Genomic DNA, 17,945 nt, shown 5'->3' with positions numbered 1-17,945 from the left:
AAAACTTTACCTTTTACTTTGCAGATCTGAGTCTATCATTATTTGTGTGTTTTAAGCCCACTTAAATGTCATATAACATAGTACACTCACTAGAAAATGCATTTCATAGTAGCTTTAGTTTAAGGCATTTATTTTTCACCCTCACAATCAAACTTCAATAGCCATTGAAAAATCATGTTGTGACAATTATTTTTTGTTTCAAACATTCACTCGGTTGTCTTATATTTTATATTTTCTTTTCTGTTTCAAATTACTTGACTAAACCACAATGAAAAAATAATTTAACAATGACTTTGCACCACACCAACAGCTGGTGTAGATTTCAGTCTTACACCAGATATTTTTTATTCTTCAGAGAAAGTGAGATTTTTTTATCCATTGAGAGCCATTCTTTTGTCCTCATGGTTTTCAGATTTCCCAAGTTGTTTGGATTAGGAATTCAAGCATAAGGCTAAAGATTAATAATCCTCATAGTCTGGATTCCTGCATCTGTCACAACATAGTCTGGCCACAGCAATCCTGTAGGACTTACTGTAACAGGAGAATAAGATCACTTGGAGACTGAAGTTCAGATAATAAGAACATTGTGAAAAATTAAACAAAATACTATACAAGGTTGATGTCTTGTCCAGCGCCTCTGGGAAAACCTCAGGGATGGCGGTGATAACTACATACGGTCCTGCTAGCAACAGATAGGTCACCAGCAGCCCTAGGGCTAATCTGGAGATGTCGATCTCTTCCTTGAGTTTGCGATTGAGTAGAATTAAGGTGCTGTCACGTCTGTAGGAAGGGATTTTCCTTTTCCTGTAATGCCCGATGCGTTGGCAGAGAATAATGGTCATGATGAGCATGAGGGGAAAGGGTAACAAAAGTTTGAAGCTGAGAATGTACCAAAAGTAGTATACACTGTATTCTGGACCTGATGCTGCTGCACTTTTCATGACTTTACGAAAGGTGTTATTAGTGGCGGGGTCAACTGTGGGTCCGACTTCATACTCCCAGTACCGCGGCAGGGTGCTGACGAAGCACACCATGTAGATCATGATGGTGGTGATACAGGCTTGGAGGGAGGTGCACAGAGTGTCCCCCTGGTGGCGCATCATGTTAACGCACCTTTCCAAAGCAGCCATGACGATGAGCCACAGTGCAGTGTAGGCAAACCATTCACCACCACCCAGAATGTACACAAATACATGCTGGAAAGCCTCGCTGTAGCCCACATAATCAGGGAAATGCAACATGCCATTACAGATATACATAATGGCTGTTGATATTGTCAGTCCCATCATATAGCTGTCATTGGAAATTCTAGCATGGCTCATAACAACTATGGTGTTAAAAATGGCAAAGAATAATCCAAATCCAATTAAAATGGGATTTGCGTAGAATACTATGTAATCGCATAAAACTTGCCACTCAAGTTGGCTTGTTGATCCCTGGGTTGGAGAAGGTGTAGTAATGGAAATGTTACTGCAGTTTACTCTAGTGATGGAGGCATTCCCTGTGCATGGTATGCCTGAGTTATACTGAATAGATTCCATAGTGAATATAGTGCTTTGAACTTTTCAATATCAAGTTGTATTTTTTCAGTCTTCCTCTTCTCTTCTCAAGTACAGTTTCCCTCAGCAAGTCCTCATAAAATTCCTGTATTTCCTGATGCTGTGAAATTCTCTTTTCTATATTGGAAACTTATGATTTTTCCCCCTGGTGAGCGCAAAGGAAATGTCCCACAAAACTCTAATATCAGATCTACATAAACTAGTGGTTTTGTTAATTGATTCACCTGGCTCACAATGGGGTGTTGAGTTACTAATGCATCTGGTTCTAGCACCTGCTGTTATTCTGGCATCCCACTTGCTCTCCCTCTCTCTCTCTCTCTCCAAGTCAAGTCCATTCAATGATTCCCGCTCAATGAACCACCAGGCTTAGATTAGTCCTTTATGTGTGTGCGCGCTCCTTGTTTCCTTTAGTTGTGCCTTTTATTTCCCTCTGTTGTATTGGTGAAAGCAACCATTATCAGAGGTGAAGATGTCAACTTTAAACGCACTACCAATCGTTTTGGTTTTTCTTGATTTTTTTTTCTGGCTCAAAGCAGCTTATAAGAAAAAGGTTTAAACTGTGCCTTGTTTGAATTCCCTCAGTTTTCCGTGAAGTTAATGAAAAAGTGAGCTGCTCCAATTTGTAAGACCTTGGTGATGTGCTTGACTGTGTACTCTGAAGACTTTGAAGCTGTACAACTGCCACCACCCTGTCAATCTCACAGATTATTCACAGTCACACTGCTGATTAGCGGCCGTCACCAACAACCAAATGTGATGCTAATTTCCAATCTGTTTCAAAATCTGGTATAAAATAAGCAACCCCATTCACATATTGATCACACAGAAAATTGGTAATCTATAAACTTCCTTTCCTTCTGCTAGACCACCACCTCCTAAAATCAATGCAGTCTTCTGTGAAGTGATAGTTCTGTAAATTGGTCCTTGTGGATATTTTTTTCCTTGGCTAGGGAGCCCTTCAAGCAAACCCTTAGAGTCCTTTGTCTGTGAAGGCAGTGAGTGGTCCGAGTTATCCCTACTCACTGGCAAACAAATCCCCTTTTTCCTGCCGATTCTGGCAACACTGGACTGGTAATGAATGCGGCAGTAGGCAGCCCACTGAGTGCTTCCTAGCCACAGGAAGCAGAGGCCTTGGTGTGAAGTTGGGGGCTGTGCCTGAAATGGAAGGGAAGAGACTGTTATTTCAAAGCAAACCAACAAATTGCTCAATAGTTATCCTGTTCTGACAACCTGGCCAGGCAGCTGGGATTGATTTGCAAAATTGACTGTCAGCAATTTTTCAAAACTGAGCATCAGGCCAGCATGGTTACTCTCTGTGCCTATAGGCAGGTGTGAGAGAGCTGGGACATTGATTATCAACCGGGAAAACAACAGAGGCTACAAAAGGAGCCCTTGCTTTGGTGTACTGATTGTTATTATCCAGGTTCCTAGCTGCACTGTCTGCAGGTGGAACCATAGTGTATGGATTTGGAATCCAGGCTGAAAAACCATTTTTTGCACCTGCTGCTGATTCATGTTCAATTCTCACCTGTGTTTGCATCCACGCTCCACTTTTGATACTATGATCCGTAAAGGATATTGAACCTACGTGATGAATGCATCAAGTGTGAGACTATTAATTTCCCTTTTTCATGATAATATAATTGGAATATTGCACCTAGATCTAAGAGCATAGCAACTTTACAAGCAGGAATCTACTGTCTAGGAAATTTGTTATATTGAAATGACTACTTTTTTGTTTACCTTATTTACTAGTGCTTTCTTTCACACACAATGTAGTCATAGAGTTGAAGAGTTTAATTTTTGTTAAGAGCAATTCATTTAATTAAATGATGAATGACCAAATTATATTAACAAGGAAAATCAATTTTAGACAGAAGTTATCAATTAATACTTGTAATAAATCAAAACAAATTTTGATGAAAATAATTATTTTTTCACCTTCCAATTTTTAAAGAGGATCTAACTAGCATGAAATTAATGTCAGTGTTCTGAAGGCTCCAGAGCTCTGATGTAGGTATAAATAAACAGTAGGTGGGGACATTAACTATGTTTATTATCATTATGACAGGATCTCTATCATAGTTTGTTTAGACTGCTCTCTTCAGAGAAACCATAGCTGGGTGACCCATGCTGTGAAACGTCCATACTGCTGTGTATATCTGAACAGAGGATTGAGTTGTAGCTACAAAAAATGTAATTGCTTTAAATTAAGAAAACCTCTTAAAACAGCACATTGGAGGGAAGTGGTTTCTGTCCCCCCAACTACTATTATGGATACAAAAGCAAATTCTAAGTTTTGTCTCCAATTTCAAGCCCTGGGATTGTCAAACTTAATTCACTTATTGTTGCTTTTTTATTGTCATCATTAAAAATATTATTTGTGACTCCATTAAAGTGGAAATGACAGTATAATACTTCATGTTTTAAGTAAGTGCACCAGGTAACCCTGCATCATTTCCATATATTTAAAGTGCCACCAGCTGCTTTACTGGAGAGCTTCTATCACCTGGCCAATTTACCTGGTTTGATAACATTATAGGATGGACAGTCCTTGCTATCAGCTTATGTCAGTTAACATGTGTGGTGGACAGTATGCACAGCCACAGGGTCATCTCTGTACAAACCCTTTACATAATTGGACAAAACACCACATTTTTTTTTTTTTAGTCCGTAGAAAAGGTCAATAGAATCAAATGTCCTGTCCAGTTAGAAATTTGTGAGAAACAATTTGCTGTTGAACAACTTGGGCTTGGCGTGTTAAGCTCATGACTTTTGTCTTTTATTGTTATCTGTTAATTGTGTTAATGCAGTTTAGGTCCTTCATTTTTAAAAGGAACGAACAGCATTGAAACTCTTGTTTCATTTGAGGATACAGTTATGGAGATTGATTATTTGCCCACTCACGGGTTTATATTCAGCATGTTTCTAAGATTATTTTTAAGTCAACTTAAACAAGAACTAAGTTGATATAGAAGAAATATGGCATTTGATTAAAAATAAGACAGTTGTTTAATTAGTTTTATTGATTTATTCTTAAATCTTTTTTTTTTTAGTATGGAGTGGGTTTACTTGTGGCACTTTCTTTATAGATGGTATCATTCTAGCAGATGTTAGGTAGAGTTGGGATATCCTGTTTTAAACTGAATTATAGCATTGGTGATTCATCATCTGCCAGACTGAGGGATTTTGTGTCTGTAAAATTTCAGTTGCTGATAATTATGTTAACCCGAAAGTCATTTATTTTAGTCTTTTGGAAGGAAACCTTTTTGGAAAGCTCACACATGTGGTAGAAAATATATATATGTGTAAATTGTATATATATAGCTGTATTTTTAATTTTTATAATTTTGCAATGTTTGCACCAAGAGAATCTGTTGAATGTGTACAGGTGTGAAATTTATATACTCGTTTATAGTACATAACATCTGTTTGTCTTGTGATGCCTGTTGAGATTATTTCTTTGTGTTATTTCCTACAGTTAGGTCCTAAATGTGCTTTATTTTGCCATCAAATTGGATAAAGGTAGATCTGTCATTGGATAATTTGCCGCTGGTATTAAATTAATCACATCCTGGGAGCTTAAGAGTACCTAGAAAATTGACAGATTACGTGTGGTGACCTTGATGACAGGGAACAAGATTGGGAAGACAGGAAATAAGGAATGACAGTTATGGAATAAAAGGCTGAGAGGGCTGAGACACAAGAGGGTGGGTGTTTTTGAAAAGAAAACTGAATGGCAGAGTGGGTGGAGTGTTTGTATCAAAATATGGCATGTTTTGTGACTGGTCACCATGATAGGAATTGAAAAGGTCATTTTTGATAATTTACACGAATTCATCATTTATTTTTTAAAATCCATTAAAATTTAAGACCATGCTGAGGCTTATAATGTAGAGATACGGAAATGAAATATGCACAGAATAAACAAAGTGGAAAAAATTCTCTACAAAAAATATATTTGTGTGCGTTGTTTAGAATGATTAAATAAGGTGAAGTTCATTTTTAACATTGCAGTTCGGGTAAATGTAGAAAACCCATTTAAATGATTTTCATTACTGTTTTTTTTTTCACCAAAATTTTTAGTAATGTACCTTAAAAGTACATTCATAGAACCATAATAAATGCCACATTTCCCAATTATAGCAATAGTAGAAAAAGAAACTAAAGAAACTATTATATATGATGTGATCAATATCTTATTCAGCAAGTTCTCTAAACCATGTGAATGCTGAGTCATAAATTTCCTGCACTAACGAGCTATGAAAATTTTCTTTATGTGATACCCACATCAAATGTTTTTTGTCTACACTGTTGAGAACCAATGCTTTTTGAAAATAGGAATGGCTTGAACAGATCTAAGATTACCAATCAGATACATGTAAGAAAGAGATATTTTGTGCCAGGGATTTGTCCTGAAAACTCTACAAGCACCCTGATTTTAGAGTATATTATATACTCCCCTATAACCAGATTTAAATAACATAAAGATATACTGGCAAAGTAGTGTCATCATTATGATATTGAAACTCAAGGTACCCTTCTGGGTCCTTATGCCTGAGAACCAGAACTCCCAAGAAAAATTAACATTGAATGCGACACAGAAATCATTACTGTTACAGTTCAGTGTTGAGCATAGCACTGATCACAAATTTTAATGCAATAATGTGCTGATTGCAGTATTGATGTTTGCACACATTGCCCTCTCAAAATGACAACCAAACTAAAAGCAAAGTGTGAGGTTATCAGAACAAACCAGAGTGCAATTAGCCAGCATGGAAATGGAACGGTTTCTTCTGTGAGTTATGCTTGGGTTACTTCATTTTAATTAGTGCATGCTGCTATTGAACAAGATGGATTGATCAAGGAGATCTATGCATGATATCAAAACATGCCTAATTATTACGCTGGAATAGGTAGTTTTTACGCAAAAATTTTCACAGTGCTTTTAAAAGTACTTTATAATTTTGAGGAGTATGTTTTGTCGTCTAGCACCAATTTCTTTGCCCATTAACATAAAGGTCTACATGTTCCCCACGAAGAGAGGATGTACTAACTTGCAGGAGCCTTTTTTTATATCTTAAAGAATTGGGGATTGTTTTTCTGCATTGAGCTGCAAAAATGAACCACCATTCAATTCTTATTAAGTTTCTCACTCAACTGATTATTTTTTGCCACTGATCTATGAAAACAAGTTTAAAATGTGTTAGCAAAAAATAAAGCCTATGAGATTTCATTGATATTTATGCACTATTTAGCTTCTGGGGCCACTTCCTATTCAAAAGTTAGTTGAAATTGATTTCTGAATTTTTTTGTTGTTTTCCACTATTTCTGGCCTGTGGTCCCTTTGGAATGGGAGGGTGAAGAGATTGTCACATTTGACACATGCTTCAGAGGACTGCAGTGTTTGGAAAGCCAGTGGGAATGTGACCCTAAAGAGGCTGAAATAAGCACACAGCCATTATTGGTACTTTCTGTGATTTATTGTAGGAATTTACTTTTTAATGCGATTTTCAGATTTCAGATTTTACAATCAAACTTCTACATCACCAACCAAAACTGGGAAGCAGTTCTATTCTACATTGATGATATCCAGTAAGATTAAAGATCAAGTAAAACCTACATACAGGCACTTGGGCATTTTTGAATGGAAGTGCTAGGGAATTCGAAGTGTATGGTGAATTTGGTGTGGGCTCAAATTGACTTGTGCAAGTCTGGATCAGGCCAATTCTTGTAATGTCAATGAGCCTTAAAATCATACTTTCAGCTGTTCCTGGCAACATGTATTTCATTTGCCCACAAGCAGCAAGTGAGACTCTTGTTATTTCATGGCAAGGTGTGGATAGGTGAGGGGAATTTAAAGGCAGCTTGCTGCTACATAAACACTGTAATAAAAGTTGGGCCATGCACTTTAATTTGGTTATCTTGCCTTTCAAGATACACCTTTCTGTTCATTTTCACCCATTCTTTTTCAATTAATTCTAATGAATGGTAACTTAGGATCACAGAGACTGGCTCTCCAGATGTGAAAACGGAACATTTTATTAAGTAGATCCACGTCCAACTTGCTTCCGAAATGTTCTGACATTTCTTTGGTGTAATTACCTGGATGCCAACGATTTAGTTCTCACTTTCAATTGAAATTGTTTTCCACACACAAACATGTATGACTTTTTCAGCCAAATTCTCAAATGGTTTGTATTACATAACAGGGTTAGACTTAATGTTCTAAACTTCTCATCGCCTGACTCTGTGTGGCACCTTTGGCTAAAAATCATCCATTTCCCATCCATTGAGAAGCGGGGACATAATCCAAAACATCACCAAACATACTGTGCAATCATGAGATATAATAAAATAATTGAACATAAAGCAGATACTTGGCTAACTTTTGAAAATGGGTAGTTTTCGACCCCGTCTCAAAAACTGTTGATTAATTTTCATGACAGTTCATAAATACCCCCCCCTCCCCACCCCCCTTAAAAAGGTGTGCTTCCTGAATCTCTGCTGATGGAATTATTGATCAGAGCTTTCATCATTATCACAATATTAATCTAAGCATTATTAAAAAGAGTATGCTTGAAAAGTATTTATTTTTTCATTTAAATTTTATAATTCTTTTAATGGTCCAATCTCTGTTCTAGTATATGAACACTCTTCACACCTTGTGTTATATTTAAATGAAAATTGTTTGAGGTTTTATCATACATATAAAAATCCTGCATTAATGTCAAGTGCCATCGGAAGGACAAAACAAAGAAATGAAAATGTGATCTTTTCATGATATTTTTAGTCATCAGCTTAATAATGTAAAATGACTTTACGTAAATGTCAAGTTTTTTCTCAAAATAAGGAGAATTTTGACACAACTTTCCCTTAGTGTCATATTTTTGTGAATTAAATACTGCATGAAATATGCTAAATATCACAGACCTAAACCTTGTTGAATTAAACACGTGCTTTGATAACCTGGAATTACCGTAGATTATTCTTTAGTCTTTGTAACATGTACATGTGAACTTAAAACATATGAAAGAGCATAATTTGAAAATGTCAGAATAATAAGAACCCAATTTGATTTTGACTTAAAAATTGAAACCATGTTGATTTTGACTTAGAAATTGAAACCATGCACATTTACATTGGCACATAGTGAAGGTATTCCAGAGAAAGGAAATGATATATATATATAAGGAATTCCTATAAAATTGTGTCTCCAGGCTAACTTTAAGATAAAGCCTTTTACAGCAAATAGCTATTAAATTTAGGAATATGCATATTTTGAACCCAAGCATTGCCAAATGCAATATTTCTTTAAAACCTTTCCTTTTGCCAAATTAGCTTGTGTATAACATTTGGCTACAATTTGCTAGTTATCTAGTTAGTGAACATATATGTTACAGCAGCAGCAATTAATGCCCTCACCTTTTATGCTAACACTACCATTACTAGACTGAAAATATTATATTTCCTGCAATATTCCCACACACTTCTGTGGATAGAAGTGACTCCCACAACTCCACAGACAAAAATGCAGTCATATAATTGAACAAAAAAATTCTTAGATGATTCTTAACCAAAATGACAAATGCTTCAATCGTTATATCAAATACCATCTAGGGTTTTCACATACTTCTAGAATAGTTCTGTAAGGTGCACAGATCTCATCAGTTCCCCTGTTCTCTCCTGGATCCTGCTGATGCAGCTAGCAAGTAATAAATCTAAGTAATGGTTCTCCTTGTAGTCAACATCCTAGGATGTGCTTCCCAGATGTCTGACTCATGTATTACCTGCAGGGAGAAAAAGATTGGTGAGATACTTGGCTGTCTGTCTGGGCTTACCTCACCTTTGCTGACAACTTATTAGATGCATTTGGTGCTGTAAGTTTGCTCTCTCTTCCTCCCTGGATGATTTGGAACTTCTGCTGCCAAGCGAGAGAGTGTGTGAGAGTGTGTTTGTGTGTGTGTGTGCTCTATTAGAGATCTGGCTGCACTGATGTGGTCACTTCCCAGTGGTAGAGTTTAATGTGTGTATGTGAAAGGGGAGAATGGTGGTCCTGATTAGGAGTCTGCTGTCATATAGAGGCACTTGTCAAGCTGCGGTGGTATATTTTGGATTGAAATGTTTGTACATGTGCTGCTATGAAATTAGGGAGACATTCTGACAGGGATTGATCTGTCACTGTGGATATTTTGACAAGGCAAAAAGGAGGGCATTCCGTGCATTCTTTACAATTAAAGTCCCAAATCTGATTAAAATCTTCATTTTCCAAAGAAGAATGATATAAGAGTTGAACAGCGATCAATAGATTATTAAAAATGTGGGATTAGTTAGAAGCAACAATTTTGTGCCTCTTAAAAAAATATTTGGATTATTTCTTGTTCTATTTTCTAATTTGGTCAACCTGTCAATTGGCCATCAATCATCTTTAGTTTGAAAAAGGCCAGGTAAATGACTTGTCTTGTTTTTTGGCTCATTGTTTAATGTTAAACGCCCTGTGTAGTGTCTGATTACACTTCCCCCTGTTGCTTACAGCATATCCAGCTTGCTCTACCACATATTTGGTTACATAATGGCATAACAGACCATGTTGTTTTTGGAGAGCACTAATATTTATGTACATTCTGCCACATATTTTTTGTTTGAAAACAAATCATTTTTATCATATTTCTTATGGATTGTATTTTGTTCAAAATTTTTCAGCTTGCAAGGTATTTGCTTCAGTTTCTGATGTTGTGTGGTGGCTTAGAAAGTTCACTGGAGAGCAAATGCTACTGTTCGGTCAAGTGCCCCCATATCGCGTGATTTATAGATGCTGAACAATTGACAAGCACAAAATTGCTTTCAAAGTGTTTAAGGTTTCATGGTACTAGTTAACGCCTTCTTTTATTTAGGGTGTAATTAATGGTGTTTTCTTTTCTTATTTCTCTAAATATTGCAGTGAAAAAACAGATGCCTCTTTGCTATGCAATAAGCCTTGTGGGCATAGTGGAATATTGATGTCCCATTGAAAATAAATGAAAGGCTGTTCATCTTCATGGGGACTTATCGTTACATAAGCCCAAATCTAATTAAGTCAACAGTATTATTTCCCTGCTTTCAGTTTCCACAGACCTGAAGGTCACTCCTACTCCTGGCCCCACTGATATCAGGTAAAAGAAAAGGTTATCGGGTAATAAAGGTGAAAAGTTCAAAGATTAAATTTTAAGAAATTTTCTTAAGTTTACTGAACAGAGGTGGAAGCAAAAGGAGCAACAATGCCTGGCAAAATTGAACCTTGCTTGGCTTTTTTCAGTTATCTGTGTGTTTTTGTTGTTACGCAGTAGCTTTGATCTTCTTGTGATGAAAATTTTTAGTCATCATCAAGTAATATTTTCAAATTGTGATTTTTATATTACAATGTACATGTTAAAAAAAAAAGGATTCTCATTCCTGTACATTCATTTATTTAACCACAAAATAATTCATCTATCCATCATGTGTAAATGACTACAATTTTGTAGGTGTGTTATATTATATTATAAATTATTATTATTCAATATTATACAATAATGTATTTCAGGCTGTTGACCAAGCTGTATGTGTTTTTAGTGGAAGGCTTGCTGGCAGCTATACAAACATATGCAAACTCCCTTAGTGTAGAGAAGGTATGTAGAACTCCATGTGGTGACTGTGCTGATGGACTTGAGAGGTCTTGTGTCTGTCAGGTATTTTCATTAGTATGTGTGAGTCAGGTATTTTCATTAGTGAGTGTGTGTGTGTGTGTATATATATCTGTCTGTGTGTATGTGTGTGTGTTGCACAAAAACTGTTCGATCACTAATGTACATGGAAATTGAGAGAAATTATTCTTTATCACTTTTTTGTCTGAAGAAGAATAATTGTAATATGATTATTGTACACATCTTGGTGTTCACAGTTGATTGAAATTGTAATGGAAACTTATTGCACCATGAGAATCTCATTTTGTAAGAGGGTTAATTTGATTTGCCAGTTTTGATTCTGCACATTAAAGTAGATTATTGTCTTAGTGTGTCATTTATTTGCTGGAAAATATGATTTTCATTTATTGAGAGAAATTATGGTTAGTTATAACTTTATCTTTCCTTAGGTCTTCTTTTGACATTATGGCCATAAATATGATCTGAAAAAAAGATGGTTGTTCATTGATTACATATAATTTGTTGAAACAGTTAATTTTTCAGATTACAATTTCAGGATTAAAAAAAATACATGAAGTTTATAAATTTATGAAGTTTACAATTATTTGTAGTTTTGAAAAATGGCTGTTTTATCATCTGGATATCTGCTGTTTTGTCAGTCTCTGGAAATTAATGAGACTAAGTTGCATTACTGTATTGACTACTACGTGATTAATTTGACTTTATAGCCCTCTGTGGTTTTGATAATGAACATTAACCACATGTTATAGATGATTTTTTCATGTATTGAGAGACTTTTGTCTGGAAAGCTACAAAATTCTGAGGATACATTCAAGATTGCTCAGAATGATGACTATGCGAAAAGGCATATAATATATTGATTATAAGATGTAACACAGTTTATGATGTTGTCAGTTAGCAATATTATAGACTTGGTATTCAATGAATGCTCTTGTTGTATTATATAAAAATGGGATGGTATACATATTTCAGGCTCAGAGCCAGTTGTTGGAGATAGTGAAGAAACGCTGTGATACCTCAGACACAGCAGTCAGTGCCACATTTATATCACAAAGGTAGCCTATGCTTTGAACACTTACCTTCAGAGGCTGGTTGCACAATAAATCACAAGTCCAGTAAATTGGTCTTAGCTTTTAGTGAAAAAAAATTTGGTCAATTTTAGTTCAAGATAAAATCCGCACTGGTCCACTTTAAAATAGTAAGAGTAATTGCATCTGAAATTTTAGCCATTTCTTGCTTGTTATAAACCAGGTGGAATGTTTAATTTTATTGGACCTCGGTTAATTTATCATAGGAGAAAAGATGCTTAATTTTTGGTCTAAAAGCTTAGAGTAATTTTTGGGATCAAGTTCTGTTGTGAAAAGACTGTCCTCTGGCTTGAAGTGCCTATCTCTTACCTGTGGGCAAGTTGGAAAGCATATGTTTTATAGTTTGTTGTCATAATAAACACTCCTTGCATGATTTATTTAATTCTGTTTGTTAGAAGTGAGTTTGGCAATTTTTCAGTATTCCCCATTTAATATTTCATGATTTTTCAAGAAGGAAGTACTAAATCATCAAGTATAGACACTAAAAATAGATTTCATTCACTTCCATAGTGCAATGCCCTTGTTTTTTAAATCGTACCTCTTATATTTTCATATCAATTACTTGCTGTTTTGTTGTGATAGCAGACATTAATTGATTTTTTCCACTGATTTTCTTTTGACATTTCATTCGGTGGAAGTAATAGATGAACTCAACTTGAAAAGGTCATCATTGCCTTTCAATGCTTTAGACCACTTGACCTTCACTGCAGTCATGGAGCCCATGTCACCTGCTGAAATTTAATTTACTGGAAGATTTTGTCAAATTATATTTTTTAAATCTCACGTTATTGAAGGAAATAGAAACAGAGATGATTTGAATTTTTTAAAAATGTGTACATTACTGAATCTGTGCTATTAAAAAACCAAACCTATAAACTATAACCAATACTAAAAAGAAAAAAAAAAAAAAACAGATTGAGAATGAAATATTTGTAACACTTTCTCATTTGCAACTGTGGTTTCAGTTATTCATTTTATTATTACTTGAGTGAAAAGAATCTGTGATAGTGATGTTTTGTCTCATACTATAATATCTTTTACTTTCCCTAGGGGCAATTTCGAGTTCTCAATTGAAGCATATGATCACCATGGAAGGTAAGGTTTATTGAAAATTTTGAAATGAAGACTTAATGAATATAGTGCTCATCAAAGACACTTTTCCTGTGTTTACAGCCTTGTAATAAGAATCGAAATTGGACAGCCTTATCGCCATTATTAGATTCAGCCAAGATTCTGTGGGAATTGCAATTAAATTCAGTAGAGATCACCACAGAGGTGGCAGTATTGGCTCTTCCCGTGAATTATTCACAATGTACTTACGCAAGGGTTAAGACATGATTTAATTAAGGTCTGTCAATATTCTGAGTGCAGATAGAAACTAATAGGGCTGTCTGTAGCTGGATGCTAGACATTATTACAACTTCTGGCACTGCGTCAGTTTTTATGGCAATGCAAGAGGTTATTTCATTATGGAGGTCCTCAGAGACATTCATTGTGGGGGTCTGCTCATCAATCATTATTGTAGTGAGCACTGTATGGTAAGATAGATATTAAGTAGTAAGTAGGCACTTGGGCAGTTTTTGGTGCAGTTTGGCACGGTATCAGAACAAATTTGCCATCTATGGATAAATGAATTAATAAATTATATATACAAGGAAATGAAGAGAAAGTAATAGGTTGTTTTTTTATTAGATTTCCAAGTGAATATAAATATTTACATATCTTTATACTGAACATTCATATGACAATTTGGAACAAATATTTTGAATTAAAAAAAAAAAAGAATCAAATTCCTCTTTGGTAGTTCATTGATCTATATTGATGTGGTGTCTGTGTGGTATACAGAATTATATTACATTATTGCTATTTCATAAATGCTTTTAAAAGTTGGCAGGATTTCCAGGTAGAACATTTGTTGCATCTGTTATTGTGGTAAAGTCGCTGTCATAATAATGATTAAGCTGCACATCTTTTCAAATCAGTTTTGATTTCATTTCTGTTTTCCAGACCAGTGGTTTTAAAAGAGGGAGAATCCTCCCCCCTGATTAAGCTTGCTACAGTTTACATATACAACATCCCTAGCATAGAACACAATGGGCAGACTCTGGGATCTGTGGGATTTGCTGAAGCTTTCTTGGAGTCAACTATCCCAGTTGTAAATAAAGGTAATTTAATGTTAACACACAATGTTTTGATGATTTATAGTTGTATATAGGAGTGAAAAACTGCATGGAATATTACAGCGAACAGATGTTATGCCTGTTTGCTGGTTGTGATTCATCTTCAGGTGCGCCCTCTTGTGGTGGACCTGTAGCAAGCTTGAGGGGTTGAAGATCTGTCCTCACCACACCTGATGGTGAATGGCAACCACAAGAAATGGGAATATTTAACAAAACATATTATGACTTATTTGGTATTTCCCGTTTTAATTTCCTTAAATGCAAAATAAATAAGAAAGTAAGGGATAAAGTATAAGGAAATGTTTTTAAATACTTTTTATACTTAACTGTTTTTTTTTTTTCAGCTGGTTCATCCTTAGATAGTCAGGTCCTTTTCCTAACTAGTCATATTCCTAGACAACACACATGGCAGGTAAGAACTAGAGAATGTTGCTGTACCAAATAAGGGCCATCTGTCATATGGTGGCTTCTATTCCCTAACACGTGTAATAATTCTTTGTATTGTGTCCCAGTTTTCCAGTAATACAATATATATACAACTTTATTCTTTTTGACTGATGTATGTTCATATATCAAGGTAGATTTATACATAATAAAACAAGTTAAAACTTAAAACTTTAACTCTGGATATAAGACCTTAATGTACTGTAAACTTTCTGCTGCCACTGCTGCAGTCTTGTTCATACTGATAGCATGTTGTTGATCATGAGTTGCTCTCATATCACCATGTTGGCAGTATGAACAAAACTGTGGTTGTGGTAGAGAGCTTACACTACTTACATAACTTTTATCTTATATTTTCAATTTTTTTTCTCTCAACATGTTTGTTGATGCCAATTGTAATGTTTTAATATTGTGAATTAGTTTTTATTTCCAGTTTAATAGTTATAAGTTTTAGTACTGTCATGATCTTTGCCAATAGCTATATACTGGTATAAGCATGAATGGTCTGTATTTCAGTACACTGGTCAGCTGACCCCAGATATAATCAGTATGATAGGAGGAGGCGACAATGGCAGCCTTGGCCGTACACTGGTTCCTGGAGACATGGCACAGGTGTTTGCAAACAATGGGGTTTCCAGTCCTGAGGAAGGTATAGATAGCTCTGTTACAGACTGACAGGAATTTGTATTAATATTAGAATATTGTATAAGTATTACTGTTAGATTCTGTGTGCTGATCTTGCATTTTGATGATGAGAATGTTTATGCTTGCTGGGCAGTTTGCATAACTGATGAATTTTTTATTTGCTTTGTACATAAGAAATTTGATAATCCAAATTTATGTTTTTTTTATTTAGGGGAATTTTTAGTTACCATTTATGATTTCCACCTATGTTTTCTTATATCTTCTAGGACATTTACACATCTTTGAACAAGGAATAGTTTTCATACATAATCAGCTGGGTGCAGTTGTGCTTCCCAAAGACAAAGTCATCAGCCTGGAGTTTTTTGATGGGGTAAGATTGTAATAATGATGAATAGGAGATAACTTGATGTGTTCAGGCAATGCACACACAAGCATGCATACTCATGTCAGCCATGCACATACCTGTGGGTGCTGAAAAAAGTTAGTGTCATAATCTGCAGTGAAATCAAAGTTCTAATCTATGTATCTCCATGAATGTTTTTATGAAAAATTTTAACTGTTAAAAATGCTGCCACATTTAGATATGGAAATTGAAATGGATAATTGTATTTTGATAAAATATTTCTTCATTGCAGGACTCTCCCAGTGTTGTAGCTCTGCTGATAGTCATGTACAAACCCAGTCTCAGCCCATTCTTACCAGCTCATCTACAGGGCAAAAACCAGCAGCTAGTGTTTGTACTCACTCCCAAAACCAAAGCCTACAAAGCTTTTTTTGCAGAGGTAAGTTATTATATATCGTATTGTAATGTTTTTTTTTTTTTTTTTTTTTTTTTTTCAAGTAATAGAAAATGTTTTCTTAAGTCTGCATCAGAGATATCATCTTTTATGTGATGAGCCTCTGGGCATTTTTGTGAAAAAAAAAAAACTATTTGCCTAGATAAATTTTTCTTCTTATGTCCAGGTTGTTTAATTAAAAATGTTTTTTTTTTTTATTTCATTTGTGTTAACTCTTTGAACAAACTTGCAGAAGTGATTTCATATTTCTCTTCAGCAATGATCACTGGTTTGCATAACTCAAAATCTATCCTTAAGACAGTAGATTTTGATTTTGTTGTACACTGATAGAGTTGAAAAGCAGTTGTACCTTTGAGAAAAGCCTGTTAGAACTTCTATACATGTAAGACTGAGGTGTAGTGATTTTATTTCTCAGGTGTTACCATTGTGGAGACAGGAAGACCAGGTGCCTCCTATGAAGCTGCTGGCAGGAGATGCACAGCTTCCAGAAGATCTGGCGCAAATGTATGTTCACAAGTTGTCTTGATTTGATTGTTTTTGTACACTTGATTTTTTTTTATCAGAATGCAGAACTTTCTGAATTTATTTATCTAGAAAAATGCATTAGGTATACCATATCTAATTTTTTTACTGATAGGCCGAATCTGAGTTTGTCTTTTTTTTTTCAATAAATAGTAACAGTTGCATTTTATGACTTAATGAAATTAGTTAAGAAAAAAGTAAAACGGGTGAAAATGCATTTAAATGCTTTAGAATAAAAAGTAACTTTTACTTGTATTTTCAGGCATAACCATCTCCAGCTGAAGTATACAGTTGAGAGTTCTCATGGTACTGTGACTCCATTAAAACATGCCATGGCTAGCTTGCAGGATTTAGACAGGTAGGAAAACACACTACTAGTATAGTATGTATCAAGAACTTAACTGAAAAAAATTACAATTTGACAGTAAATTGTAAAACACTTAATGGATGAGATGTACTTTTGTCTGATAGTTCTACCTATAATGCAAGTATTTGATAGGGTGCTGTTGTTTTATGCAGAATGACACTTTCAGGTCACAACTTAAAATTTTTCTTGATAACATAGGAAAAGGGTCTTACAATAATTTTTAGAAAAGAGGTTATCTTATTTTGTATTGTTATTGTTGATTTAATTTTTTTTTTTTTTTTAGAAAAGCTATCTATGCCCATATTGATTGTAATTTTGTCTCTTTTACAATTTGTCCAGATTCCTGGATCATTTGAAAGTGAGCAGTGTTGGCAGAGTTCCAGTGGCTTCCAAAGATCTCAGTATTTTGCTCAATCAGCCTTATGATGCAGGCGGTTTTGATGATGATGACCAAGTAAGCAAAATATCTGGACACTTGAAACACAGAAGAAAAAAGAAAAAGAACTTTTTTTCTCTAAATGTTTATGAATTTTGTATACTTTCGATTAAACTCAGTAAAAGGTAAATTTACTGCATAATTTTACTGCAGCTTTATAATTTGATAATGTGACCATCTTATAAAGAAGCCCTCCTTATGTCATTAAACATTAAATGATAGAA

General features: G+C 35.0%; 2 protein-coding genes across 4 annotated transcripts in view; one reads left to right on the top strand and one right to left on the bottom strand.

Annotated features, from left to right (window-relative positions):
- Positions 1 to 17,945, top strand: part of LOC106179872 (dynein axonemal assembly factor 9-like) — a 34,029-nt gene that overhangs the window by 10,247 nt on the left and 5,837 nt on the right. The window contains exons 14-25 of the mRNA XM_087001074.1: positions 10,663 to 10,711; positions 11,122 to 11,206; positions 12,215 to 12,297; positions 13,381 to 13,425; positions 14,338 to 14,495; positions 14,855 to 14,922; positions 15,471 to 15,603; positions 15,866 to 15,969; positions 16,235 to 16,381; positions 16,812 to 16,900; positions 17,181 to 17,276; positions 17,625 to 17,739. Of these exons, the coding sequence (XP_086857200.1) occupies positions 10,663 to 10,711; positions 11,122 to 11,206; positions 12,215 to 12,297; positions 13,381 to 13,425; positions 14,338 to 14,495; positions 14,855 to 14,922; positions 15,471 to 15,603; positions 15,866 to 15,969; positions 16,235 to 16,381; positions 16,812 to 16,900; positions 17,181 to 17,276; positions 17,625 to 17,739 (1,172 nt within the window). The remainder of the gene's footprint in view (positions 1 to 10,662; positions 10,712 to 11,121; positions 11,207 to 12,214; positions 12,298 to 13,380; positions 13,426 to 14,337; positions 14,496 to 14,854; positions 14,923 to 15,470; positions 15,604 to 15,865; positions 15,970 to 16,234; positions 16,382 to 16,811; positions 16,901 to 17,180; positions 17,277 to 17,624; positions 17,740 to 17,945) is intronic.
- On the bottom strand, positions 110 to 9,582 carry LOC106153595 (uncharacterized). Of its 3 annotated transcripts, none has more exons than XM_013527581.2 (2): positions 9,401 to 9,582; positions 110 to 2,714 (listed from the first exon to the last, which is right to left on the bottom strand). In XM_013527581.2, the coding sequence occupies exon 2, from the start codon at positions 1,539 to 1,541 to the stop codon at positions 459 to 461; it is 1,083 nt and encodes a 360-aa protein (XP_013383035.2). In that variant the 5' UTR covers positions 1,542 to 2,714; positions 9,401 to 9,582; the 3' UTR covers positions 110 to 458. The 3 variants fall into 3 exon arrangements, with proteins under 3 accessions (XP_013383035.2, XP_013383036.2, XP_013383034.2); XM_013527582.2 differs by having other exon boundaries at positions 9,406 to 9,573; XM_013527580.2 differs by lacking the exon at positions 9,401 to 9,582 and adding an exon at positions 9,193 to 9,384.

The sequence above is a fragment of the Lingula anatina genome, chromosome 1 (assembly GCF_051362555.1).
Source record: "Lingula anatina isolate TDL-2025a chromosome 1, LinAna3.0, whole genome shotgun sequence".
NCBI lineage: Eukaryota > Metazoa > Brachiopoda > Lingulata > Lingulida > Lingulidae > Lingula > Lingula anatina.
This window is presented reverse-complemented; position numbering and strand designations above follow the sequence as displayed.

Coding starts and splice junctions, on each gene's coding strand:
- LOC106153595 (XM_013527581.2), bottom strand. CDS start 1,541: ATGGAATCTATTCAGTATAACTCAGGCATACCATGCACAGGGAATGCC.